This window comes from Podarcis bocagei (genome assembly GCF_964188305.1).
Source record: "Podarcis bocagei genome assembly, chromosome: 9".
NCBI lineage: Eukaryota > Metazoa > Chordata > Lepidosauria > Squamata > Lacertidae > Podarcis > Podarcis bocagei.
Window position 1 is genome coordinate 67,053,630 of NC_138134.1, and position 26,021 is coordinate 67,079,650.

At 46.9% G+C, this 26,021-nt stretch overlaps 1 protein-coding gene across 1 annotated transcript in view; it reads left to right on the forward strand.

The window, feature by feature from the left end:
• Positions 1 to 4,695: 4,695 nt before the first annotated feature.
• The window catches only part of HPSE (heparanase), a 32,690-nt gene continuing 11,364 nt past the window's right edge, over positions 4,696 to 26,021 (forward strand). Inside the window, exons 1-8 of the mRNA XM_081207136.1 lie at positions 4,696 to 4,972; positions 14,455 to 14,600; positions 18,560 to 18,694; positions 22,125 to 22,295; positions 23,451 to 23,622; positions 24,044 to 24,091; positions 25,184 to 25,277; positions 25,404 to 25,510. Coding sequence (XP_081063262.1) covers positions 4,767 to 4,972; positions 14,455 to 14,600; positions 18,560 to 18,694; positions 22,125 to 22,295; positions 23,451 to 23,622; positions 24,044 to 24,091; positions 25,184 to 25,277; positions 25,404 to 25,510 — 1,079 coding nt within the window. The 5' untranslated portion in view covers positions 4,696 to 4,766. The remainder of the gene's footprint in view (positions 4,973 to 14,454; positions 14,601 to 18,559; positions 18,695 to 22,124; positions 22,296 to 23,450; positions 23,623 to 24,043; positions 24,092 to 25,183; positions 25,278 to 25,403; positions 25,511 to 26,021) is intronic.

The window sequence follows — 26,021 nt, forward strand, 5'->3', positions numbered from 1 at the left end:
TACAAGACCATCACATATGATAAAAATAACCTTCTTTCTCTTTACATTTCCAACACTTGTTCAATTTAGATTTAAACATGTCCAAAACTGGTTTGAAGTCTATATCGTGATATCAGTTTCGTAATTTTTGACTTTACAGTAGATCGCGAATCACGATGTGTTTGCGTGCAAAACTCGCCTTATGGGAGAAACCATGAAGCCAGCCAATGCCTATACATAGCTCCATCCTTATTTCGGACACTGTGACATATTGGCGTATCGCAGTGTTTAGCTGGTGATACATCACCATGTTCAAAAACAGATATCGCCCAGCCCTAGCCCTAGGGCAGGTCACAGCAACCAAAACCATTAAAAACAACTTAGGGTCACAAAAATAAGTTGTGCCAAAAACATACATCACAAGCATCAAAAGCCAGTGTAAATAGGTATCATGTATAATGAAGGTGTTCGATGCACCTCTGCGGAGAGGAACAACTTACAAAACACCCTCTGCTTAAATATGTCTCTCAAGGTGATTTGCAGACATGAACAGCTAAAAGATTACAAAAAGCAACTGAGAATAAGCTTTAAAACAATGCCAAATGAAAACCAAAGGCAGAGACCTTTCATCCAGTAGGGAAAACTTGTCAAAACAAAAAGTGTTGTTTTTGAAAAGCATAGGGTGTAGGCACCAACAACAGGAATGCTATTCCACAAAACAAGGCGGCCCCACTGACAGCCCTGCTCTGATTTACTGTGCAGCCAGCTTCTGATATTTTGGGGACTGAAAGGACAAAATCCTGCAGAACACACAGAACACAATGACCTTCTGGTCACGTAAGGGGTGTGGTGGTCTCAAGTCACCTGGTCCAAACTGTATAGGCATTAAGTACCAAAAGCTGAAACGTGGCCTTGTAGCAGGGTGGCAGCCGGGTGTTAGATGCTGGTGATAGTTTGCTCTTCCCACCCACAATAAACCTAGCTGCCATGTGCCAAACTACCTGCGTCCTCCAGGCATACCTCAAGGGTAGCCTCACGTAGAGCACATTGCAGTAATCCAGCCTTAGCTTAACAGTACATGGACAACTGTGGTCAAGCTCTCCTGATCCAGGAACAGCTGTAGCCAGTAAAAGGCGCTGCTAGCCATCAAAGACACTCCTGCCTCCCGTGGCAGGGCAGGATTCAGGGGCACTTCCAAATTATGCACTTTAGAGAGAGTGGGGACATGGGTGGTGCTGTGGTCTAAACCACTGAGCCTACGACTTGCCGATCAGAAGGTTGGCAGCTCGAATCCCGGCAATAGGGTGAGCTCCTGTTGTTCGGTCCCAGCTCCTGCCCACCTAGCAGTTTGAAAGCACATCAAAGTGCAAGTAGATAAACAGGTACCACTCCGGCGGGAAGGTAAACGGCGTTTCTGTGCGCTGCTCTGGTTCGTCAGAAGTGGATTAGTCATGCTGGCCGCATGACCCGGAAGCTGTCTGCGGACAAACGCTGGCTCCCTCGGCCTATAGAGCGAGATGAGCGCGCAACCCCAGAGTCGTACACGACTGGACCTAACGGTCAGGGGTACCTTTACCTCAGAGAGAGTGCAAGCAACTTCACAGAACTAGGAACCACTCATTCAGAATTCAGACTCTGTTTACAGCCCACCAGAGCATCCAGACCCCTGTCCTTAATTTGGAAGATTTTCAGCATGTGTGATCTGCCTCTTTCTGTGGCTGGGTTGTGATAGGACTTTGCCTTTTATATGTATGAATGGGTTTATCGTTCTGTTTCCGTTTTATACTGGTTTTAATCTTTCTACTATTTTGCAAGTCGCTTACGATTACTTTCTGTAAAAGAAAAAATATATGTGCAATAATTTATTTATTTTTAAACACTTCCTCATAATATAATGCATTTTTTCTACATTTTTGTGCACATTTTATCCTAGTATATGCTTTTCTTTTCTACACACTGCTCAGCTGGAGCACTGCACCACAAAATTTGTGGAAGCATGAATTTCAAAGGATGTCTGCATTTTAGTTTGCTTACCGTTTTGGAAAGCGGAAATTAGTTAGGCTTGCCTTTACATATGAGCTGAATCAAATTCTTTCCCCATCCCTAGCTTTGTCACATATGGTAGGTAAAATGTAAAAGCAGGGATGCGGGTGGCGCTGTGGCTTAAACCACAGAGCCTAGGGCTTGCCGATCAGAAGGTTGGCGGTTCAAATCCCCGCAATGGGGTGAGCTCCCATTGCTCGGTCCCTGCTCCTGCCAACCTAGCAGTTTGAAAGCACGTCAAAGTGCAAGTAGATAAATAGGTACCACTCCGGTGGGAAGGTAAACAGCGTTTCCGTGCGCTGCTCTGGTTTGCCAGAAGCGGCTTAGTCATGCTGGCCACATGACCCGGAAGCTGTACGCTGGCTCCCTCGGCCAATAAAGCGAGATGAGCGCTGCAACCCCAGAGTTTGCCACGACTGGACCTAATGGTCAGGGGTCCCTTTACCTTTACCTATCCTATCTCTTCCCGGGCTCCTCTTTTCCAGGCTAAACATACCCAGCCCCCTCAACCATTCCTCATAAGGCTTGATCCAGACATTATTCAGGAAGTACTTCTTAACATGGTGCATGGTTAAAACTATGGACTTTGCTACCCAGATAGATGTTGTTATAGCTGACATCCTGGGTAGCTTTAAAAGACGATAGGGCAAATTTATGCGTAGAGGAGGTTATCGATGGCTACTAACTGCAATGGCTATGCTCTGTCTCAATTATCACAGGTAAGATATGCCTCTGAGTGCCAGCTGCTGGGGACAGCAATAGGGAAGGGTGCTGTTGTGCTTAGAGGCACAAGGACATAAGATGCCACAGGACCACTTAGTACAGCACTCTGTTCTCTCAGTGGCCAAAGAGATGCTCACTGGAAGCCCACAAAGAGCGCCTGAGCAGAACAGCACTCTCCCCAACCTGTGATTGTCAGTAATTGGCATTTTCAGAGGCATTCTGCCTCTGGCACAGGGTCAAACACTGAGATTAGGATGCTAAACTAGAAGGAGGAGTCTGTTTCATGCTCTGAAATATGTAAATTGCTCTGATTTGCAAGGTGTATCCCAGTCAACAGGATGTGGATTTCCTGGAGATACATACAAAAGTTTTACTTGAATGCATGCGAGCAAAAGTACGGGTTCCTGTTTTCTTGAAAAGGTCACTAGGATTTGCAGCAAAAAAAAGGGGAACCGTTTTCCCTCGCTCACTGTTGTTGTTAGTAGAATGGACTAAGATGGGGTGACCCCAGTCCCTCTTCAGCCAGAGTTCAGACAGTGTCCATGGGCAAGTGACTCTTTCAGCCAGACCTACCTTACACGGTTGTCGTGATGATGAAGTGGGAAGGAAGGAAAGCCTTGTATATATACCATCTCCTTGGAGGAAGTGCGTAGGGAAAATATGATGCACACATACTTTGTGGTTGTCACTCTCCCAGGCTTTTTCTCTGTAGTCTTATCATTCAGATCTGATGCTTGCTCTGCTAATAACTACCGTAGGTGGCTTGTGGGAAGCAGCAAATGACAAAACGTAGGGGAGGAGAGAACGGACATGGGGAAAAGTCAACTGCAAATATAAATAGGATTGTTTCAAAGGCTACTAATTCTATCTCCAACATCATTTTGAACCCTATCCATGAAGAATGGAGCTGCACAACTTGTGAGCCAGCAAGTCCGGCGTTCATATCACGGCCCACCAAGACAGTTTTTGTTATGCTGTATGTTTATCTTCCTATAGTCATAAAAATGTAAGGCTGTCATCACACAGCCCCCATTGGAAGGTTTGTGGTGCCTTGTCACAATCTTGGGGTGAGGCATTGATGGAGGGCATAGGGAGGACTGGCAAGCAACATGAGCAGAAGCAGCAAATCTCTCTCTCTCTCTCTCTCTCTCTCTCTCTCTCTCTCTCTCTGTGTGTGTGTGTGTGTGTGTGTGTCTAATTTCGCCTGCCTCCCAAATTGCTCAGAGTATTATTCATGGTGGTGGTCTTTTATCCTCACAACCCTGAGACTGCCCTCAGGCCCCAAATCTGATCCTTCCCAAAGGCAGCAATCCTAAACCTGTTTTCCTGAGAGTATGCCTTACCAAACATTGAATGCCCAACAACTTGGGGGGGGGGGCTTAAACGCTCCCCTCAAGTCTTTTATGGGGGAGGCTGAAGGGACCTCGGCCCCCAGAAGTTGGCTCCTATGGGGCAGGTGCTGCAGGTGTGTGTGGGCGGGTGTATGTGGGTGCCCACCACCACCACCACGTGAAGCTAGACCTCGGCCAGTCTGCTACTGAAGGCTGCACTTTGTACAGGCCCAGAGGCACTCTGTTCTGGGTGGCCATGGCACCTATATCCTCAAGCTCAGTCCCCTGGGGTGGCAAGCCATTTAAGGCCTCGCTGGAGAGTGTGTGTGTGCGCGCGGGGGGGGGGGGCTGATGCCGAATCCCCCTGAACGTGGGAACTCTTCCCCAGCCACCTCCAAGACTGCCTCTCCCGCCTGATCTGGGTCGTCCCCTCTGCGCGTCTTTGCGCGTCTTTGCGCGTCGGGTGACTGAATCGGAGGGCGGATCGTTTCTTGCCTTTCCCAAAACGCCGCAACAGGAGGCAGGACAGCGCTTGGGACGCAGAAATGCGCGCTCCCTCCTCCTCCTCCTCTTCCTCCACCTCCCAGAGGCAGTCAGGCACTGGCAGTAGTAGAAATAGCAGGAGGAGGAGCAAACGCCGGCGAGGATCTCCTTTCTTCCGATCTCTCCAAGCGCGCGCTGGGACGCAGGATGCTGCCGCTGCTGGGACTGATCCTGGCGCTTCTCTGCCGGGCTCCGCTGACCGGGGGCTCCTGGGCGGATCCCGGCCAAAGCGAGGCGGCCGTGCTGAGCTTTCAGCTGCCCGAGCAGCCGGCCAGGGAGGTCAGCCCGTTTTTCCTGTCTCTCACCATCGATGCCAACCTAGCCACGGATCCCAGATTCATCACTTTCCTGGGGTAGGTCACGCCGTTTCTGGTTTCGCACCCCTTTTTGGGTGTGTGCGGGATCTTGCCCGCTGCGCTTTACGAGAAGGTTGTTTAACATCGGGGGGGGAAGAGGGGGGGAGCTGCACCTGACGAGCTGCTGCCTGCTTTGCAGTGGATGAAGATGCCGGAGCTCGGTGCAGGGTCCGTGAGTGAAAATGGAAGTCCCAAGCTGGGTTTCCCCTGAAGTTTTGCGTGAGAGAGAGAGAGTGTGTGAAAACTTGTCTCAAAGCTGAAAAATCTCTTGCTTGGCTTTTGCCTGCAGCAGCTGAAACTTCCCTTTTTGAAATGCTTTGTCCAAATTTCTTCTAACTAAAGGGCTATAGAAGTCTGAACATGCTAGCAGGAGCTAATACTTTCTGCGCTAGGTTTTGCCCGTAATTCCTAGTTAGGAAGAGGGGGCTGTTTTTCTCAGAGTTAAAAGGCACTCTGCATATAATCAGAGGCACAGAAGGTCTCCAACCCCACTGTCAAATTTAGAACATAAGCTCCTCGCAGGCAGAGACCTAAACTTGCCTTTTTACTTAGGAAACTCTGTAAAATTCCATATAAACTGATGGTAGTGTAGAAGCAATACATCATCTTAAATACGACGTCTCTGGTCCTTCTATTGAAGCATAGAGATGTAGACATTGCTAAGATCTCAAGTGCTGGTGAAGTGGGAGTTTTTCCAGGTTCTCCTCCTGCCTACAAACTGTGCCTCCAATGGGCTATATCAGGGGTCAGCAACCTTTTTCAGCCATGGGCTGCTCCATTGTCCCTCAGACCTTGTGGGGGGGGGCGGACTATATTTGGGGGGGGGATGAACGAATTCCTATGCCCCACAAATAACCCAGAGATGCATTTTAAATAAAAGGACACATTCTACTCATATAAAAACACACTGATTCCCGGACCGTCCGCGGGCCAGATTGAGAAGGCGATTGGGCTGGATCCGACCCATGGGCCTTAGGTTGCCTACCGCTGGGCTATATGCTTGCCTCTTTCTCAATTTCTCGCTGTGGCAGCAAAGGATTTCTTAGAAAGGTCCCAGTAACGACTGTATAAACCTGGAGGTCTATCTCCAGGCCTTGTGCCAGCAGTCAGCCAGGTCGGGTCCTTGATGTGACCCCAGGGATTCAGAAGGCCCCCTCCTTGGCCTGACCCAACCTTGAGTTGGCAGGGATGTATATTTATTCTGTAGCCTGGGGACCTTGATCCTAAAGGTTCAGAGTTTAGGATTGTAAATTGTAACCTTCGAACGCATTAGATCTCACTAGATAAATAGGGTTAATTAATGTGGAATCCTACACTTGCCATCACAGCAGTTGCTAAAACCCATTTAAAAATAATTGCATCAAAATACATCATACCTACATCACAGAAAAGGCGGTCTACAGCAGAAATCTGAGCACGTTGTTTATCTCGTCTGACAGGTTGCCTGTTTAATGATCACTTGATTGGATTGTCTGGGGAGCCTGGCCAGTCTTTTGTAATGATAAAGACTTAGTTCCTGAGCCAGGTCACAGGCTCACACCCTATTCATATCTTAAATGTGCCCTTAAGACAGGATTTGTGAAGGAAAAGACAATGGGGAGGCTTTTCCATTTCCCTTTGACCTTGCAGAGAAAACATTTGGTCAGTTTGGGAATCAAAAATGGTTTCAGGTCAGTCTTCCTGTGCTGATCTATGTATGTGCTTGGTTGGTACACTTATGAACATTTAACATATATCTAAGACCTCAAAATTCCTATCACACTGCATTGCAGGGGGTTGGACTAGATGACCCTCAGGATCTCTTCCAACTCTAGGATTCTGCCATGCCCATGTGATCCCTGCCTTCCATGGCCTTTTTATAGGCACATTGTTTTTCTTTATAAGACTCACCCTGTGACACTTTCCCCCTTTCCTGGTTGCCACTTTACCTTCTGGCTGTAGGGTGGCAAGGATGAATGAGTTGGCATCCTTGGGATTAAGGAGTGCAAATGCACTCTTAATTATCTGACCATTTTCGCTTTGACATTTCCTGTGGTTCGCTCCGGGTGCTTTGGCTGGTGAGATATGCCGGGAGAATCCGGTTTCCCCTTGCTGTTGAGATAGCTGACATCTCTTTCTGCTACACGTAGCTGCATTCCAGCAGTTTTAAAATGCATCGAGACATGTGTTGTTCTTTTGTTAAGTGCAGCATATATAAGGTAAAGGTAAAGGGACCCCTGGCAATTAGGTCCAGTCGTGGTCGACTCTGGGGTTGTGGCACTCATCTCGCTTTATTGGCCAAGGGAGCCGGAGTACAGCTTCCGGGTCATGTGGCCAGCATGACTAAGCCGCTTCTGGCGAACCAGAGCAGCGCACGGAAACACCGTTTACCTTCCCGCTGGAGAGGTACCTATTTATCTACTTGCACTTTGACGTGCTTTTGAACTGCTAGGTTGGCAGGAGCAGGGACCGAGCAACGGCAGCTCACCCTGTTGTGGGGATTCAAACAGCCAACCTTCTGATTGGCAAGTCCTAGGCTCTGTAAATTTAATCCACAGCGCCACCTGCGTACCTTCCTCTAATTAGCCTTGGAGCAGCTAAAAGCACTGTGTAGATTTTGGAGCTGCCTGGCCACTTGCTCAACCACCTCTGATTTGTGTTGGCAATGTCACCATTGGCTTGCAGAGTGCCAAATTGTCGGAAGCTCAAAAGGAAGATCACATGCTCTTTTTTTCTCTCGAAAGGAAGAGTCCTCAGTTGACTTGCAATACTTTTTGCACGTTAATTCATATAGTGCAATTTGGGTCTTGTAAAGGGGTGGTTGGAGCAGAAGCACTGTATTCTAGGGTTGCCATATTCCAAAAAGTGAAAATATTTTTTCACTTAAAAAAAAAAAAAAATCACCGACTTCCGGGTTGACGCGATCTGGAAATGGCGGATTCCCTCCGAGCTGCGGAGGGAATCGGCTCTACTGAGGACGGGTCTTTGCCGCGCCGGCGACGCGGGGACCCTTAAAAACCGCAGGCGCGGAAGCCTGCGGACTGAAGACTCGGCGGGTGCCTTAAGCGCCCCCCCTGATCCACGAAGAGCCTTTTTAAAGGCTGCGGAGAGGATACGGGGGTGGCGTGGCACTGAGAGTCGACCGCTACCTCGGTGGAGCGAAGCCGCGAGCCATGACCAGAGAGCGCTGACTTTCTTCCTTGAAAATCTGGACTGAAAGAATTACCCGTGAGTAAGACGGATTGGGACTTTAAAAATTTTACCCTGAATTGGAGACGACCGGGGGGTGTGCTAAAAGGAAGTCCGCACCCCCCCCCCTGCAGACGATCTAAGCAACGACATAAGAGCTAAGCTGGAGAGCCTACCCTTGGTGGGGTGAGTTAAAAAGGACACTAACTTTCAAGATTTAGCTAAAGGAAATTTTGTGCTGGAGAGTGGAGTTTTGGAGACCCTCTTTATGTTTTAAACAACCCCCCCTCCCGGGCTCGGGAACGTCCTGCCTTTGTGCCTGTGTAAGAGCTGCGGAGTTTGACAGCTGTCAAAGCTGCCAAACGGGCAGTTTAAAGTGGAAAAATCACTATCTAAGATCCCTCTGGATTAAGCGAGTTATAATTGAGCTAAAATTGTTGGAAACAAAGTAATAATAATAAGCTAAAGGACTGTTGGAGAAAAGACTAATAAGTAACCAGATTCCCCCTAGGGGGAATTCTGTGAAACTACAATGGATACAATGGCTGTGGATGGAAAGTTACTAGTGGAAATCGAAAGGATGTTTCAATTGGTGGGAATCTTACAAGAGCAGAGCTTAGCCATGAATAAACAACTTATCACTATGACCTTGGGTACAGGCAACTCTGCTGTTTGTATTGAGGACCTGAATGAGAAAGAATCCACAGCTGAATGGGAAACAATGTCTACAGAGGTGGAAGAGACTAAACAAGAAAAAGAGAAAGTAACCTTGGGAAGCAACAACCAAAAGCTGACATCTGTGGAACACAAGCAAGGAGACTCTGGGAACATATCTACCACAAGTCTGCGAAAGACGCAGAAGAAGAAGGAGGAGGTTCTGGGACAATATGGAATACAGGAACTTAAAATAAAGAAATATGATTGGGGCCTCCGTTTGGACTTTGATTTTGAAGATACAGGCTTTGTGGAAATACTCCAGCAGTTGCTTTCAAATCTCCTTGTGGGAAGAGAATATGCTTTGATGGTGAAAGATCTTTTTCCAGACTCGACGACTGACATAAAGGACTACCAACAAGACCGGCGGAGAGGGACTGAAAGAGACTTGAAAGCCTCGGACGTGAGGAACCCAGGCTGAGAATCTTGGTTTTGGATTTTTATTGGGAAGGGACAAAAACCGGGGATGGGAGGGAGGGAAGAGGAGATTCTTAAAAACTCTTAAGACTTTTAGGTTTGGTTAATATGACTTTTAATCAAGATAAAATGAAAAATCGATGGAAGAGAACTTAAGTCCAACTTAGGAAAATCAATTTTTTTTATTAGAAAAGAGGTAATAAAATGAATAAGATGGTTAAGAGGAGAAATACCAACTTGCTGATATAATCTTGGGAATTGGGATGCACGAGGGGGGGTGGGGGGAAGTCAGGGAACAAGGTTATGAAACGAGGATCTGCTGAATTTATACATGTCTGTGTCTTGTGTTATTTTTGTGTCTGTATTGTCTTTATAAAAGCGGAAAACCCAATAAAAATTTTATAAAATAAAAAAGAGGGAAAAAAAATCACCAAATTTTACACTTAAGACATGGGTTGCCATACATCCAGATTTCCCCGTACATTAAAGCGATTTCTGCCTGGACACTGTTTCCGATGGCCAAATCCTGGCTATGTCCGGGAAATTTAGGTATCGCAACCCTACTGTATTTCCCAGAGCAGAGTTTCAAGCCATGAGCAGTTCAGGATAGGAGGTTTTCATACATGCAAAGCCAAATAAGCCATGGTTTTTATTTTTAAAGAAACATTCCTGGTAACCACCACAGAAATTTCCTGGCCGCAGGATTCACAAGAGGCAGAGGTAGCACAGATATTTATTTACTGTTTTATTTTTTTTATCCTGGCTTTTCTTCATGGAACTCAGGGTGCAGTGTACATGGTTTTCCTCTCAACAACCCCGTGGTGTAGGCTAGACTGAGAGATACCGGCTGGCCCAAGGTCACCCACTAAATTTCGTTGCTGAATAGGGATTTCATCCTATGTCTCAAATGTCAGACATTGTAACCACTGTGCCACACTGGACAGATCACTGCTGTGCTAGCTGAACACAGGTAAGACATGGCGTTTCCAAGCCAATTGATTCTCCAACAGGAACCCAGGTATTGTTCTCCAAAAACATTCCAATTTTAACATTTCAAGCACATTTAGAAGAAGGTTGTGGCATCTGTCTGGGTGCCTCCAGACAGTTACTCTTTTGCAGGAGGGATTCAAGAACACATGCTGCGAATTTAGGTTTGCACAACTGAAGTAGATTCAAGCACTCTGTCACTCTAGCACAAAAAAATGCACTTAGAAACATTATAACTGGATTTTTGCAGTTGATGATGTGATGGGGAAATGTTCCACCCGCCCTGTGGAACACCCTCCCATCAGATGTCAAGGAAATAAACAACTATCTGTGTTTTAGATGACATTTGAAGGCAGCCCTGTTTAGGGAAGTTTTTAATGTTTGATCTTTTATTGTGTTTTTAATGTTCTGTTGGGAGCCGCCCAGAGTGGCTGAGGAAACCCAGCCAGATGGGCGGGGTATAAATAATAATAATAATAATTAGTTTTTGCTGCAAGAGATTTAACACAGCTCCCCTTCTGGAAAGTAAACAAAGGGAGTTTTTTTCCCCATTCAAAAGGAAGGAGTTAAAACGATTAGCTTCTGAGCATGTGCTAACAGTGGCTACTAGCTTTGGAAGCATAGCCTGATGAAAGCCAACCACACAGGAACAAAACTGGCATATATGCTAACATGTCTCCAGTTTAATTACAGAGTACAAATTTCAGGATCTCAGCTCAGAATACAGCTCAATACTGTGAGAATTCATATGCCAAGTCTGTTATTTCCACTTTGGCAGAATCACTAATATCCGTGTATTGTGTTCTACCCAACTGAGTCAATACCCAGAGTATACCCATTGCAATCAATGGACTTGGCTAACTTGAACTCCTTGATTTTAATGGGTCTACTCTGAGTATTGACTCTGGGGATCACCCCTTTCTGTAACATCGGCTACAGATTATTATGCTCCCATTTACCATCCTGAGGTCTAGAAACATGCCAAAGATGTCAAGCTGTATTTCATATTATGTAATGAATCTGCACACTCCTTATATCTTTGTTCCTCAATTTTACACAGCCTCCTAGCATTTCTTCGTGTACAATGGATATAGTTTTCATTTCCATGTTCTTTCGCTGGGTGCCCTTTGAACCTTGGCTCTCAAAAGCAGAAGAAAAGTGGAGTAAGAAACAAACTTGTTATCGCTTGTATCAAGCGAGTCCTTTATTTAACTCTGGTATTTTATCAGCTCCAACCAGGAAGTTGTTGGTGGCTGCTGAGCTGCTGCGTATTTGCCATTTAGCTGATGAGAGGCGCATATCTGATGCCTTGTGCTTGATCCCACAAAAGAAAGAAAATACATATTTTTTCATTTATAATGTTACAAGCAACGTTTGAAACTCCCACTGTTCTGGGCGCATTTTGTGATAGGGAATTTCATTAACGAGAGCAGTTTCTGAGCTCTGGGCGCAGTACTACGCTAAAAATTTCAGATCAAAACTGCAGAGTGGAAGAAAAGGAGGCCCTTTTTCTGCCTCCCTACTTCCAGCTGCTCTCTGAAGACTGGAAAAGAGACCCTCTTAAGAATATTAGTGGGGTGGGCAGGGGAAGGACTAGACCAGGGGTCTGCAACCCGCGGCTCCGGAGCCGCATGTGGCTCTTTTACACCGTTGCCATGGCTCCGGGGCGGATACTAGCGAGGGGAGGAGGTGCATTGTGCGCCCCGACACTCCCCACTGTGGCGGGCGCTGTACTGGCTGTGACATGCATTAGTCACGCACCGTCCCGACGTCACCTTCCCGGTTTTGCGGCTCCCAGTTGTTTTTTCTTTGGAAATGGGTCCAAGTGGCTCTTTTTGTCTTAAAGGTTGCAGACCCCTGGACTAGACCATGTGAAAAACGAACATAATATTTTAGCTGCATTTCATTCATTTTCAGCATAATATTCAAACATCCAAATAACAGGGAAAACTAGAAAAAGGGTTCTTACAAAACTTTGTCCTTGATATGCTATTTTTTCTGTGTGTAGGTGTCGTAAACAAAATCTGCCCTTTTTCCTTTATGGGGTATCCAAGAGCCCATATAGAGTCCTTTATGTAGGTTCCCTATTCGTAGGAGAAATTAACAGAGGCCAACCAGAGAATATTGAGAAGCAAAGCAGCTAGTAAGCCTGATCTTTATTGATCTGTTGCAACAGGGTCCTCACTCACCACACGCAGGAGGGAGGAGGAATCCAGAACAATGGCGCGCAAGGCCTTATATAGACATTTTAAATTCCCTGCCCTGGAGCTCAAGACCACCCCTCCAAACATCATACATACATCACAGAAGGGGTTGTAGCTCAAGACCACCACCACCCCAGATATATCATACCTACATCACAGAAAGGCGGTCTACAGCAGAAATCTGAGTGGTTTGTTTACCTCCTGTCTGCCAGGTTACCTGTTTAATGATCACTTGATTGGATTGCCTGGGGAGCCTGGCCAGTCTTTTGTAATGATAAATACTTAGTTCCTGAGTCCAGGTCACAGCCTCACACCCTATTCATATCTTAAATGTGATAGAAACAGATTCTGGAGCTGAATTCTGCTGTATCCTGATCCAGATTAAGCCCTGGGGAGAGGAAATATCTTTAGCAGGGATGCTTAAAAGACATCAAACCCATAGTGGTATATTGTCAGTAAATATAGCAGGCAGGAGAGCTTGAAACTTTGTCTGCATTTTGCTGTTCTTCCTTTCTTAAACAGACACAAGAAGTTTGCTTTGAAGAGAGCCTTTCATGTGATGCTCAAATTGCTGGCTCAAGCTTTGAAACTCTTAAGATTTCTGTATGCCGTCTTTATATTTAGAGTTACAAATATTGCATGTAGGCAAAAGAGAAAGAAAGTTGAACACATGATGAGTCACAGGCCTCTGCTGTGTCAGGCTTGGCAAAGGAAATCCTCCTAGTGGTTCTCTTCGCTTTCTGTTCCAACAGCCGTGTTCAATTAAACACTTCAGACCGGAGGAGATTGCTCGGCACCAAACCACACACAATGTGGGAGATCTAAGACTGGATCTCCAGGCGTATCTTCCCTCCCAGCTCTCTAACACACAGAGGAAACTGGTCCCATAGGCCAGTGTTTCCCCACCTTTTTTGGGCAACGGCACACCTGTTTAATCAAAAAAATCTCGCGGCACACCACCATTACTGCCCCGTGACGTCAGCGCGCAGCGTCACGCCGGGAGGGACGCACGAAAGTGAAAGTTTTCACTTTTTTCCCTCCCCCTTGCCGGGGAACCTCCAAGCTTTGGGGGTGGGGGTGGGGAGGCAGCAGAGCGAGGGACTGAGGGACGGCGGCAGCTGGGGCGGCGGCGGCTGTTGTGGTGGTGGCGGCGATAGCGGGCGGAGGAGGGGGCGGCGGCGGGAGTTGCTGCTGCTGTTGTTGCTGCTGCTGCCCGGACATGCCGGCCTCCTCCTCCTCCGCTGCCTCGCGCTCCTCCATTTGCACGCGCTGCCCCGCCGCTCGGCACCACCACCGCGGAGCCGCCCCCGGCTCGACGCGGATCCTCGCCGCCGCCGCCGCCTCTCACCGCCCGACTCGCCCGCCTCCCTCCCACGGCACACCAGCCGATGTCTCACGGCACACTAGTGTGCCGCGGAACACCGGTTGGGAAACACTGCCATAGGCGACTGATAGGGCAGAAGGTGGGGAGGCCACCAGCAGATGGCGCCAGAGCTAATGGCAAACAGCTCGTTCCAGCTTTGTCCCCATCTTACTCCCAGCTGAATTCTACACATGCAGCACCAAGACTGTGGAGCGGTAGGCTGATACTTGGGTACCACACATAGTTTCTGGAACTACTGAGCAGAGAATAAGGGCACCTCTGGCTGGCCTGTTTATTGAGCATTTATTCTGATTTGTTTCTGGGGAGGTTAGATGATGTTGTGTCAAACTTGGTGTTATCCTACACTTTCCAGCTTGCTTTTGCATTGCTTTCCTTATCACAAAAACTCTAATTGTTTGGGGAAGCAGGTTCATTTCACGAAAGCTCCAAATCAGCTTGAATTGCACTGCCTTAATTTACCAAGTTGTGATCGAACTCCACCCAAAATTGCCACAGTCTAGAAGCGCCTGATATGAACTGAATGAGCTGAATGGATGATGACAAATCAAAGCCAACAGGATGAAAAGGTGTTTCCTTTCAATTTCTCCGCATTCTCACTTTCCCAGCTCTACGAAACTGCGCACATTGGCGCGAGGTTTATCTCCTGGCTTTGTGAGATTTGGCGGCACCAAGACAGACTTCTTGATCTTTGATCCTGAAGAGAAACCAACGGCAGAGGAAGAGGTTTGTCAGAATTTGCTGGCTAAACAAGGTAGGTTGGAGCCAAAAGGTTGCAAGCTGCAGCACACTTACACATGAGCAAGTCTCACCAAGCACAGAGTCAGCGTAGATGGGCATTGGGTGGCAAAAGCAATTATGAATGCCTTTGATTTTCAGAGATGAAAGAGTGCTAGATTATGAAGAATATTCAGCATAAAAACTAGTTGACACCATCCTCTATGCCACGGGTGTCAAACACAAGGCCCGCGGGCCGAATCCGGCCCGCCAGACCTCGTCATGTGGCCCGTGGCATCAAGGGCGAGGAAGCGAGCTTCTCATCCTTTTTACTGGTCCCGACCCAGATTTTAGGGTCCGCACTCCGGCGGAGGCTCTCTGCCTTTCTAAAAAGTGACTCACGCGAACAGCTTTCCCTGCCTGCTTGCAGACAGGGCTCCAACCGACGCGCCCCGTCGGCGCTGCCCACCGGCCGGTCCCGCAACTTTCGCCTGCCTTGCGGGCCGGGCAAAGAGGCTTTCTGCTCGCTCGGTCCAGTCCGGGGCTCGCTGCGGAGGAGGCGGTCCCGCGAAGCCAAGCTCAGAGCTGGCTGCCTCAGCCCCTCAGAGCCTCCCAGGCGCGGCTGCTCGAGGGGGCGGGTCGCGCGCGCGACAACTTTTGGAGCCCGAGGGAGCCGCGGAAGCTGGCAGCGAGGGCAGGGAGCGAGAGCCACGCTTGGGACGCCGCTCGCTCGGGCCGCAAGAAGAGGCCACTGCGGTGCTGCAGCTGGCGAGGAGATGGCCGGGGGCGCGGGCGGCGGGGCCAGGGGCTGGTTGGGGTCGCCCTGGTGGGTAAGTAGCGGGGCCGGTAGGGGACGGGAACGGCGGAGGCGAGTGGAGAGCGGGGACCCGGCGCAGGTCTTGCCGCAGGCGGCGCGCCCCGGCTGGGCTGGGAGAGGCGAAGCTGCTGCCGGTTCAGCTGCGCAGAGTGGGGTGGAGGGAGCCGGGCGGGTGGGCAGTGTACCACACCGCAAAGCAGGGGCGCCTCCCACCCCGAAGAGGACCGCGCCGGCATCTGGGCGGCTAGAGCAAAGTGGGAGCCTGCCAGCAACTTGGCTGCGGGAGCCTGGCTACGAAACACCGCCCCCTCCCCACGCCAACACATCGGCTTTCTCCGGGCCGGAGGACTTGGCGGATAGCCCCCTCCCCGGGAGCAACTGCAGCAGCTCGGGGCCCCAGCAGGACATCCTGGCCACCCGCGCTCGCAGTGCCGCTGGGGCTCCCTTGCAAGGAAGAAACTGCTGCTGCCCAAACTGCAGCTCCGTATCCTCTGACTCCTGAGTACGGCGGCAGAGCGGGGGGAGGCAACATTTGCTTCTGCTCTGCTCTGTTGGGACAGGCTCCTGTCTCCTCCCCGTTTGAGCTCCAGTCTGCCTGGAAGCCCATCTCGTCATCTTTTTAAAAAATCATTATTATTTCTTCTTATTATTTAAAATCGTACTGGAATAGGTATATTAAATAGTGTATAGGTTCAAGACAACACACACCAGTGCCTAAGGAAAAATAACTTTGATAAAGTCCTACAGATACAACCGGCCCTTTGAGGGTGACCAAACTGCTGATGTGGCCCCCGATGAATTTGAGTTTGACACCCCTGCTCTATGCAAAAAGCAGATTCATTTTCCAAGTGTGGATCATTATGCAGTCTCAATGGTATTGCCTCTACACAAGAGGAAGGTATCAAAATGTAGATACATGTAGGTATCAAAATGTATGTATAGGTTGCGGGGGTTGGGACATGGGTGGCGCTGTGGGTTAAACCACAGAGCCTAGGACTTGCTGATCAGAAGGTCAGCGGTTCGAATCCCTGCGACGGGGTGAGCGCCCGTTGCTCGGTCCCTGCTCCTGCCAACCTAGCAGTTTGAAAGCACGTCAAAGTGCAAGTAGATAAATAGGTACTGCTCCGGTGGGAAAGTAAATGGCGTTTCCGTGCACTGCTCTGGTTTGCCAGAAGCGGCTTAGTCATGCTGGCCACATGACCCGGAAGCTGTTTGCCAGCTCCCTTGGCCAATAAAGCGAGATGAGCGCCGCAACCCCAGAGTCGACCACGACTGGACCACGACTGGACCTGGATTTATCTACTTGCACTTCGACGTGCTTTCGAACTGCTAGGTTGGCAGGAGCTGGGACCCAGCAACGGGAGCTCACCCCATTGTGGGGATTTGAACCGTCCACCTTCTGGGTTCTCTTTTGTTCGGGGCTTCCATCTTGTTTTACCTGGAGGCAGGTGGGAGTCTTGTCGCGACAGTCTTCAATAAAGACCAAGCCTACTGGCTGCTGTTTTGCTCTGGTATTCCTGGCTGGTGTCCTTGTTTTTTGTCCAAGGGAGCCCTCATATTTCTCCGTTAACAGTACCTAAAACCCTGGAGAGCTGTTGCCAGTCAGAGTCGACAACACTGAACTAGAGAGACCATTTGTCTGACTCAGATATAGGCTCCTCAGGCCTGTCTTGGCTTTCAGGTTACCCTGACACCCGGCACCTTTCGCTTTAGGAAATTAGGGAGGCAGCTTTTCCGCAAGGAAAACTGAGCACAGGAAAACCTGCTCTCTCCTGAGTTGGCTGAAACAACAAAAATCAGGCTCCCTCTGTTAGTGGCATTAATGGTTGCTATCAATCTGTGAGGCCAAGTTGGGGGGGGGGAATATTATCTGTTCTAGAACTTCTGCACAGGCTTTTCATAGACGGGTGTCAGCAGTCCTATTATACTAACTGTAAATGTCAATTTCACCCAGTTTCAGGCACTGGGAGCTGCTGACAAGGCTGTATTCTTACACAGGGCTTCTTGGCGTCTTTTGCAAGGGCCTCCCCCAGGCACTCTGCACACGAGATAAAGCAAAATTAACACGATCCTTGACTGCGCTGCTGGTTCTTTCCAAGACTATCAGGCAACTGATACTCTTTGCTAGGGGATGGTCTTGCCCCGAAGAATTCGGGAAAATCCATATTGGATAGGACTGCGAACTGAAAGAAGTTTTGATGAGTTTAGAGTCAGATTTTAGTCGATGGATCTATCGATCTTTTAAAATTGCAATTTTTTTGACATTATTGCAGCGTTCCAATACTCGATTGCATTTCATAGAACTGTAAATAAATAATAAACAACCACAAGATATTAAAGAGAAAAACAACTACCAGACTTTTAGAAGACATCTGAAGGCAGCCCTGTTTAGGGAAGCTTTCAATGTTTATTTTTTTAAAAAAAATATATATTAGAATTTGCATTTTATTTATTTGCTAACATTCTTTTATTTCATTAGTAAATGTCATATTACATTACAGGACTTACTATAATATAATTTCCAACATGTATACAAAAATTATATACAAATTTTATATACTTAGAAAGGAAATGAAACAAAAAAAAAGAAAGAACAAAGAGAAAAAACAAAAACAATCCCCCCAAATCATATACATACCAACACACTAGACTTCCTGTCTATCCTGTTGTATATTCCTTTTTTACAAATGAACGTACTCTTATTATTATATATTTCTTTAGGGAAGCTTTTAATGTTTAATAGACTATTGTATTTTAATATTCTGTTGGAAGCCGCCCAGAATGGCTGGGGAAACCCAGCCAGATGGGAGGGGTATAAATAATAATAAATAATAATAATAATAATTAGTATTATTTTGTTGTTGTTGTTGTTGTTGTTGTTGTTGTTGTTGTTGTTGTTGTTGTTGTTGTTGTTGTTAAAGTTGGGAGGGACCCTGAGGGTCATTATTCCAGCCTCCTGCAATACAGGAATATGCAAGTGGGCCATACAGGGATCGAACCTGTGACCTTGGTGTTTCTAACACCAAGCTCTGGGGTGTCTGGGAGGTTCCTCATAAGGGAATACGCCCCTTGGACTTCAAAAGGTTCCCTGTTCCTGCTGGTGAGATTATCGCCCTGAAACACTGATCACTGTTGTGTGTTTTCTTTCTTTCTCTCTCGTTCTCTCTCTGCTGCCACAGATGCTGCAGATGTCTGTGGATTCAGATCCACGCCTATGGACGTCATAGAGCAACTGCAGTCTCAGTGGCCTTTCCAGGAAATGGTCATCCTCTGGGAAGAATCCAGGAAGAGGCCCCGAAACACAACCATTACGCGTAAGACGCCTGCAATCACCACACGCTAATTGGAAGGTCTCTTGAGAGCCAGTGTGGTGTAGTGGTTAAGAGCAGTAGTCACGTAATCTGGGGAACCGGGTTCGCGTCTCCGCTCCTCCACATGCAGCTGCTGGGTGACCTTGGGCCAGTCACACTTCTTTGAAGTCTCTCAGCCCCACTCACCTCACAGAGTGTTTGTTGTGGGGGAGGAAGGGAAAGGAGATTGTTAGCCGCTTTGAGACTCCTGAAGGGGAGTGAAAGGCGGGATATCAAATCCAAACTCTTCTTCTTCTTCTTCTTCTCTCTTCGCTGTTTGCTGAAAATGACAGGGTCTGGAAACTTAATGAGCTCTGCTAATTACCTTTACATTTAAAGGTAAAGGGACCCCTGACCGTTAGGTCCAGTCATGGCCGACTCTGGGGTTGCGGCACTGATCTCGCTTTATTGGCTGAGGGAGCCGGAGTACAACTTCCAGGTCATGTGGCCAGCATGACTAAGCCGCTTCTGGCGAACCAGAGCAGCGCACGGAAATGCCATTTACTTTCCCGCCAGAGCGGTACCTATTTATCTACTTGCACTTTGACGTGCTTTTGAACTCCTAGGTTGGCAGGAGTAGGGACCGAGCAATGGGAGCTCACCCCATCGTGGGGATTTGAACCGCCGACCTTCTGATCGGCAAGCCCTAGGCTCAGTGGTTTAGACCACAGCACCACCCACCCCACCTTTACCTTTAGGGATAAGCAAACCAATAGACAAGAGGAGTACATGTGACTCCTGGCATAACTGCTGCTCCAAAGGGCCTCCTTGTCTTTTTTTAAAATAATTTTTATTAACTGGCCAATCACATCAAATTAAATCATATCACATAAATTCCGAATTACAAAGCCGAATTTTAAATTTTGTTGGGGGGACCCATATTTCAAGATCCGAAGGGGGATTCTGATCATCTTCTTGCTGCTGCGTTAATGTCCCAATCAGTCCAAACAAAGTTCATAGTTCTATCCCATCTTATCTTGCTGTTTCCACATCACATCTTGTTCATATATTTTCTCTTTTTTCTTTATGATCTCTTCTGATAGTCTCCTTAAGCCGATAAACACCAATAGTAATAATAGTCCTGTGTGAATTTTCCGTTCTTCCAATCCTCAAATCGAGATGGTTTCCATATATCATCTCCTTCATAGATAACATCACTCTTTCCATCATAGTCTCGTAAAACTGTCGCTCTTAAGTCCCACTGAGGAGTTTAACCCACAATATATAAACAGCTCTGTTTCTCTCTTTCTCCTCCCAGACTCAAGACCTCCGACAGAACTTCCCAATATGGCGACGGCATTTTTAACTGCGTCATTCCAAAGCTCTTACACATTCCACGCTCTTCTTAAAACGTGCTTTGGTTCGAAAGTTTATCTCCACACAGCCTTAAATCCACAGCTTAAGTCCTTAAAATGGCATTTCCTACTCATGAGAGGAGGGGATTCTTGTTTAATCACATAGGGAAAGAAGGAAGAGTTTTTCCCCCTCCCCCATCAGTCATTTGCCGTACCTTGTCTTGGCGTATCTTCTCATGTTTTATTCTTATCTCGTTTTGTCAGAGATCTCTTCTGTTAGCAGTCTTTACTCCCCCTTCTTTCTTGAAATATGTGCATTCCTTTCATCCAAATTGTTTCCTTTGAAGTTCTGCATCTAGTGGCGCGAATCAGGGACGGCATTCAGGAGTGCCGAAATCCCACAGGAGGGCTTTGTGCCTAGTGCCCCCACCCCAACAAATTCGGGGGTGGTATAGGGCACAGCAGGCAAGGGCCATCCCCCCCACAATCCTGGGGGGGGTTAAGGAGGTTAATTACCCCCATCATAGCCTCCAAATTACCTCGTGTGGGTCGGAGAGATGTTATTGTCAGCCATCTTCCAATGTGCCCCCAAGTGGCCCCCCCAAAGGGCCTCCTTGTCATGTCCTCCCTTGCTGAATACCCTCCTGCAGCAATGGCGGGTTCTCTGGTTCTTGCCCCTCTCCTAATGGAGAGGAAAAGAGGCACCATCTATGTATGCAAGTCGAAGATGGTACTAAAACTGCAAGAACAGGGCTAAGACAATGAGTAGCTGTTGAGTGTAAGGAAAAAACTGGATCTGGAGGCTTCCAGAGAACCTGTTTATTGAGCACAAAATAGCTGCTCTTTGAAACCTTCTTGTGGCACTCTTCTTGTGGAGCTTTGTGTATAGCACCAGCTCATTTGGGGTAGGTGTCTCCTGAATCTTTCTTTTTAATTATTGTTTAACATCTTCATTGACAATTCAAAAAGTACATAAATATATGTGTACTAAACACGGTGAGACGTAAATAAAAGAGAGAGAAATAAAACGAGAAACAGAACCTGTGTAGAAGGGAAAATAAAGGGAGGGGTGTGGGAACCCAAAACTGTATATTTTACAAAGTTGTTATTGTGCTTCGCCAGATCTTAGCCTATTACAGTATTTGTAAGAACGGATTCCAAATATCATTGAATTTGTCCATGGCAAGTCTGCCTTTTGTTCGCAAGTTGTTCATATGTTGTGAGTTTGTATAAGTCTTCAATCCAATCGTAGAAGGGAGCCGCATTTTTATTTTTCCAATTCATCAGTATCAGTCTTTTTGCTGTGATAAGGGCACGGAAAGTCCACTCACATTGTCCTTTTGTAAGGTTCCATGTGCTGGATATATACGTAATTCAAGAGGATATTTTGCTCTGTAAATGTAAGGGGTAGTTTTTAATTCTGAAAGTAGATCTCAGTCTCTTGAGAGTTGGCCACCCTGCTCTTACAGGAATCAACACCTTTTGTCATGTTAACGCCTCAATCCCAGGAGAAGACCTGGGTTGAAAAGGAACCTTAGCCTATGCTTTCCCATTGGCCTGCAATCTTCCCTTCAATACTCCACATAATCAGAAATCCTACCATTTATTAATTTAATTAATAATTGGGTCTCCCCCAATCTGCAACAAAAGATATTCTTTTTTAAGAGAAAAAAGAATAACAAGCAGAAAATTACAAATGCTTTTTTCTGGTCTCTGGACTGCAATTAAACTTTACAACATGTAACCCTATGCATTAATCTTCTTTTCACAACTGTATATAACGAACTTCGCAGTTGCTGCTTCCACCCCAATATCCACACATTTGTTATATGCTGTTTCAGACTGTGCAAACTTGGGCCAAACTAGAGGATAAGAAAAATGTATAACTGTGGTTCGTGCAATTTTTTTTATTATTTTAAGCAGCCACTGTAGGTCCCTTCCAACTCTACATTTTTATGATTTTGTGATTCATCTTCGCTGGTGGACCTTCTCCAGAGAGATGATTTTTCTGACCTAGGATTCCGGTGGGGAGGAGTTTTTTCCTGGGATTTCCTCCTCGTAACATGACCCTTTGTCCTTATTTTCCCACCTGCTCACAGGAAGTACAGTGGATATTCTGTACGACTTTGCACGCTGCGCCAATCTGCACCTGATCTTTGGACTCAACGCTTTGCTGAGGAGAGGCAACCAGTGGGACAGCTCAAACACCCAGCTGATTTTGAATTATACTGAATCCCAGAATTACAACATGGATTGGGAACTTGGGAATGGTAGGTTTCAGATTTGAGTGTGCTCTTGTGTTGGCAGTATGCAAATACATATGGGGGGGGCAAAGGGGGAGAGGGAAGAAAACCCACAAGCTCCTCTTCCCTAAATTCAGCTCTGCAAAATCACATGCCATGTCAAGGATTTATTTTTTTATTTTTATTTTTTTAACACAATGATTTTATGCACCCCTCACAGCTTTGTGAAGCGATGCCTTCAGGACAGAAGACAGCAGCAACAACAAAATAAATTGTTACATCGCTTTGAAATGTTTAATGCAGAGCTTTCCAAACATTTCATGTTGGTGATACACTTTTTAGACATGCATAATCATCATCATCATCTATTTATTTATACCCCACCCATCTGGCTGGGTTTCCCCAGCCACTCTGGGCAGCTCCCAGCAGAATATTAATTAAAAAAGCGATAAAACATCAAACATTAAAAACTTCCCTAAGCAGCGCTGCCTTCAGATGTCTTCTAAAAGTCAGATAGTTGTTTATTTCCTTGACATCTGATGGGAGGGTGTTCCACAGTGTGGGTGCCACTACCGAGAAAGCCCTCTGCCCGGTTCCCTATAGCTTCACTTCTCGTAGTGAGGGAACTGCCAGAAGGCCCTCGGAGCTGGACCTCAGTGTCCGGGCAGAACGATGGGGTGAAGACACTCCTTCAGGTATACTGGACCAAGGCCTTTTAGGGGTTTAAAGATCAGCACCAACACTTTGAATTGTGCTCAGAAATGTACTGGGAGCCAATATAGGTCTTTCAGAACCACTATTATTTGGTCTCAGCATCATTTTGCGACACTGTAATTCAATTTTATTAGCAAGCCGGAGGTTAAACTAACCCATTTCTAGCCCTGGGAGGACACATTAATGTCTCTCAACACACAGTTTGGAAAGCTCTGGTTTAATGGAAAGCAATTCAGTGAAAGAAAGGGAAAAAATCCATCACAGTTTAGATGCTCAGGTAATCTGAGATACCGCCTTACCCCTTAGATAAAACTGAGTCTCACGTATCTTTAGTTCCAAGTGTTCCTTTGGAATAGTAAAGTTTGATATTTAACATTCTGTACTTCTGGTTGATTACTGCCGCTGTGAAAATTCTGAATGAGTCACACAGCTTTGAGAGCCATCTAAGGATGTTTACGCTTTCTACAGAGCCCAACAGCTTCAGGAAGAAGTCTGGCATTTATATCGATGGCTCCCAGCTAGGACAGGACTTCATACAACTACGTCAGCTGTTGGACAGCTACAGCAGCTACAGAAATGCCAAGCTCTATGGGCCTGATGTAGGTCAACCTCGGAAGCACACTCAGAAGTTGCTAAGGAGGTAAAAATAAAATCACCAGCATCATTTGACTTGATAGACCAACAATGCAATATTCTGCCCCACTTCAGAACATAACAAATAACCATTGTTGGCTTTAGCCGTGATTTGTTGCCTTAATGCTGATTGAGATCGCTAGGCCTGGGCAGGGTACAATTTTCTTTGCAATTTAGATAAAATGTTGTTTCTGAGACAAAATGGACAAGGTTACAGTAGAGCAGAGCAGCAAAACCACAGACCCAGTACTGAGCTGGATGTCTAAAAAGTATAATACGGAGTATAGCTAATCATTCTAAGGCAGCTTCCTAAATTTGTATGTTCCAACGTCTGTTTTGCTGGATTACAGTTCCCACAGTTTTGTAGCTCCCTTAGAATTTGAGGAAAAGCAGAGGAGGTAGTAAATTTAACCCTTGTTGTTTTGCAGCTTCCTGAAATCAGGAGGAAAAGTAATTGATTCTGTCACATGGCATCAGTAAGTACTGAGTTCATATTCAGCAACTCGTTACCCAGGCACTACGGCAGCATGTGTCAAAACATTTACCAGAAACTGCGGGAGGGAACAGTGCTGTTGTGCTCAGGTCTTTTGGGGGGAACTGTCCTGCCATTTTGAAAGCAAGATGCTGAACAAAATGGATGCTTTGCCTGATCCAGCAGGGCTTTTCTTAGCATACGCCTAGTTCAGAGAAATATTAAGTCGATGATAACTGCGGAGAAAATATGAAGAAAACCAGGAGGAAAACCATTTTGTTTTTGTTTGTTTCTTAAAGTATGTACTGTATTTTTTGCTCCATAGGGCGCACTGGACCATAGGGCGCACCTAGTTTTTAGGGGGGGGGGAATAAAGAAAAAAAATATATTCCCCCAACCCCAGCCCCCAGAACAGGCAGCTATCTGCAAGCCTTCCGAGTGCAGCGGGAACTCCCGCCGGGCTCCAAAGGCTTGCGGATAGCTGCCTGAAGCCTGGAGAGTGAGAGGGGTCAGTGCGCACCGACCCCTCTTGCTCTCTAGGCTTCAGCGAAAGCCTGCATTCGCTCCATAAGATGCACACACATTTCCCCTTCATTTTTGGAGGGGAAAAATGCGTCCTATAGAGCAAAAAATACTGTATATGCTGCCCTCACAAAATATCAGGCTAGTGTATTAAAACATAAAAAACCATTAAAAGCACTACAGAACAATCATTGAAATGACTGGCTACTCAAGAATGTATCATAGAATAGACTCATAGAATTGTAAGGGATCCCGCGGGTCATCTATCCCAACCCCCTGCAATGCTGGAATCTCAGCTAAAGCATCCATGACAGATGCTTGAAAGTCAGAAAGCAAGGGTGCCTGTCACTTCTCTGCTAGGAGAATGTTCCACCGTGACATTAAATGCCCGACTTCTTGTTGAGGTCATTTGGGCTTCTGTAACAAAATGGACACCTAACAGCTCTCTTCCGGGTGATCTCGAATAGGACTTATGCACCCAAATTGTGCAGGACTTCTTGTGTCAACACAAGAGCCTTTTCCAGCAGCGGTGTAAATTATGGGTGGACTTACGTCAAATATCTCGATTTTGCAGCTATTATCTGAATGGCCGAACTGCTACCAGAGAGGATTTCCTGAGCCCTGATGTGCTGGACACTTTCATTACAGCCGTACAAGAAGAACTCCAGGTAATCGGGAGTCTGTGTGGGTGGCTGGGCACCTCATCTATTCCTCCTAATTTAAAGTTGCCAATCTCCCAGGCTCAAGTCCCTAAATTGACTCACCTTTATATGCTTTGATTTCACATTCTCTAGCTTGTTGATGACACTGTCCCTGGCAAGAAAGTTTGGCTGGGAGAAACTAGTTCAGCCTATGGAGGGGGGGCTCCTCAGCTGTCCAATACGTATCTCGCTGGCTTTATGTAAGTAAAATAATATACGTTCCTACGAGCTCTGCTTCCTTCTGTAGAATACCGGGATCTTGTTGCGTGTCAAGACCCCATAGCCACCCCCTTGTAACACGCACAAGGACACGGATATTAGGTTTATGTTACTGGGCAAATTTGGCCACAACTTCATTGATTACAGAATGTGAGCTGTATTGGCTTAGGCATTGAATGGACCCGACTATATCTGATTCCTGTCTGATGCGCAGGAAGTCCGGTAAGGGTAAACCACCGGAAGGGAGAGCCCTGTCGATGCAGACCAACTCAAGCTCCCCCTGGTGTTCCCGTTGGGATCGTGTCATGGCCCTAGCCCCCGACCCGGGCTTTGGACAAGATCAACACCCCCAGATTCCTTTAACGGAATACCCTTAAGCTTGGAGGGGCAGGTGATGGCCACACCTCCTGTTATGTACTGAAGTTCTCACCCTGGGCCAGCAGGGGGATACTGTAGATAGTTTTCACTCAGGTCCACGTCAGTTATTTTAGG